This window comes from Pteropus vampyrus, unplaced genomic scaffold (genome assembly GCF_000151845.1).
Source record: "Pteropus vampyrus isolate Shadow unplaced genomic scaffold, Pvam_2.0 Scaffold55, whole genome shotgun sequence".
Lineage (NCBI taxonomy): Eukaryota > Metazoa > Chordata > Mammalia > Chiroptera > Pteropodidae > Pteropus > Pteropus vampyrus.
In genome coordinates, this window is record NW_011888836.1 from 4731154 (window position 1) to 4734044 (window position 2891).

General features: G+C 43.4%; 1 protein-coding gene across 1 annotated transcript in view; it reads left to right on the forward strand.

Annotated features, from left to right (window-relative positions):
* Positions 1-2891, forward strand: part of TMEM241 (transmembrane protein 241) — a 118391-nt gene that overhangs the window by 46083 nt on the left and 69417 nt on the right. The window contains exons 9-10 of the mRNA XM_011360489.2: positions 662-707; positions 1907-1942. Coding sequence (XP_011358791.1) covers positions 662-707; positions 1907-1942 — 82 coding nt within the window. The remainder of the gene's footprint in view (positions 1-661; positions 708-1906; positions 1943-2891) is intronic.

Consider the following 2891-nt stretch of genomic DNA (forward strand, 5'->3'; position numbering starts at 1 on the left):
AGGAAGATTAAATACAAGCTGTCGAGGTTAAAATTAAATGGGCATTTTCTGGTTTGGAGTTTTCCTCAAATGTTTCTATTTCCACTATAGTCTCCTCTTTTTTGTGACAAGCATTAATTAACTTACCATGGTTCAGGCTCTGCTTGCTCAAGTCCACTTGCGGAATGCTGGTTGGTTTTCTTTAAAAACGGTCAGAAGAGATTTAAAAGTTTGTGTCAAAGACACTCTCATCAGTTTACCAGAAAAATGTAAGCAGGTGAAACATAAGGACCATCTGTTCAGTACTTCTCGTCTTTAGTTCTAAGGGGAAGAAACGGTGCGCTTGCTTTGTTACACACCATTCAGAAATCCAGTGGCGTTGCCCTTTCTCCTGATCACCTTGTGAAGGAAACCAGCAGCTTCCCATTCATTGTACCCTTCTGTTGATCACGAACCTTCTGGTGCAACACTCTCTGTACTGAACAGCATTATCACCGGGGATTATCCAATTCACATCCTTGAAACCCTCCACAGTGTTGTTGGTCGTCCCCTGTCGGCCTTAAGGGACCCACACAGGGCAGAGGGGCTCTTCAAGTGGGTTTCGTGCTTCCCTGGAAGTGCAGGCAGCCCTTTACAAAGAATGAATGCCCTGTGCCAGTAACACTTGTTGCTTCATTTTCAGGGGCTTATAAAATACTACAGAAGTCCCAGAAACCCAATACATTAAGGTAAATTTTTAAAGTTTTGTGAGTTGTTTAGTTAAGGAAAGCGGTGAGACCCACAGTGTCGTGAGCTGCTTCTGTTCAGCCAGAGACTTTGCCAGGCTGAGGTGGGGGGGTGGGGAGCAGCAGGCTCGGCCTGGGAGCCCTTTCTCTTACAGTTGGGCCGCGTCCACCAAGACCTGTACTGTGCCAGCCCGCAGCGACGTGGGAAGAGCAGGGAGGTCTCTGTCCTCTTCCTTCAGGGGCAACCATTTAGATAACGTTTTTACAAAAATTATGTGACCAGCTGCTTTGGGCCCCAGTTTACTTCCTCCAGCTCAGGGCACAACTCTTTTTTTCTTGTTTCCCCAGCGCCTTCCTAACTTGACTTGATTAAGACCCAGCGGTCTCTCCAGTCAGCCCTGTTCTGGGGTAAAATGAGGCCTTTGTTGTGGGCAGTCAATGGACCAGCCTTAGTGAATATAAATGAAAAAGATAATTCAAGCCTTGCTTGGGCTGAAGCTGTGAGGCCGGAGCCCCTAGACGAGCCAGCTGGCTTCTGGGTGTTGGGCTGCCTGGAGCCCAAAGGGCAAAAGTCTGAAGGGAATGACTCCTGGGAGAAGGTGATACCCTCTGAGGATGTTTGACTTTGGGTCCCTACAGCACCTTCTGTTCTTTCAATAAAGTGTTTATTTGCAGCAGAAAGCCAGTGGAGTTGCCAGATAAGATACAGGATACACAGTTAAATTTGAATTTCAGATAAGTAGTTTATCTGGAATTTTAAACATTTGTTTAAAAAGTTTGTCTTAATTTTTTTTTAAAGGTAAGCATATCCCATACAATATTTGGAGCATACTTATATTAAAATATGTTTATTTATTTGAAATTCGGGTTTATTTGGATGTTCTGTATTTTTATTTGTCAAATATAGTAGCCCTAGAAGATGGTCCAGTGGCCTGAGAGAGCTGACACTCCTTTAAAGTGGCAGATGAACACAGAAGAAATAATTGGCCACAAGTGAAAATGTGTGTGATAGTACTAAAATAGGACATATTTTTAAAAAAATGATCCAGGAACTAGTTTCAAGTAGACTCTTTATACTATTTATCGATAATTTATAAATATAATAACTTATACATAGCTATAATTTATCAATGTGACTATTTTGTGTCTATAAAACACTTCTATTTCATGTTTTATCTTTTTTTTCCCCTCTCATCCCTTAGTGACATTGACCAGCAGTACTTAAATTATATATTCAGGTAAAATATAATTTACATTTTTAAAGAGTAACTCATATTCTCCTGGAGCTAATAGATTTTTATTTTCCAATAATATTTTGATTAGGGAGTTCTGAGTTGATGTGCTTGTCAAGAAGGCAACCTAAATAATTTGTGAGATGACCAGAAGCTGAGGAAACCAAATAGTAGTCCTGCCCTTAGACCAGACAAGAGTCTGTCTGGCCCTGCGCTTCAGAAGTCTGTGCCTCTCCCCATGGGATATGGAGTCTGTAAGGCTAAGGGGACATTTTTTCCCAGTGCCCACAACCTCTCTTCTAGCTTGGGCCCTGGAATTCCCTATGCAGGTGGCCTGAAACTTGAGTCCAAGGCTTCCCTGGGTCTGTCTGCCCAGCTCATCCCTATACTCAAGGATGTCCAAATAAAGATTGTCAGTGAGAAGGATGTGGACGGAGGGTGGCCATGTAGGCTGAGGTATCCACCTGCAATTGTGTGAGGCCCTCAGGGTGCAGGATGGAGCCTGGGATGGAAAAAGAAGGGGGCACATCAGGAGCCAGCAGCCGGAAGCTGGATGTCTCCATGGTGCCACATTCTGACACAAAGTTCCAAGGACTCCAAGAATTCTAAACTTTAATCTGGACTTCTAAGTTGTTTTGAAGGTATATTTGTTTAGGGAAGATGAAGTTTGAAACTTGATTTATAATGTTTAAATATGGTATATGGATTTCCATTTGTCCCTTGTCCCGAGCCAAGCAAAGAATAGGGGTCTGCCCACGACCTGGAATAGCTGGGGAGCATTCTTGGATTTTCATAGTCTCAGACTGGGCACTGCAGTATCTAATTGAGAAGCAGGGTGAGATTTGATGTTGGGAACCCAGGTTTGCCTAGTGCTGCAACTTTCCGTGGAGAGCACCAAGGTCAGAGAGATGCCTCTCAGCATTTGGTCACACCGATTTCTGGAGGAGGTTACTCC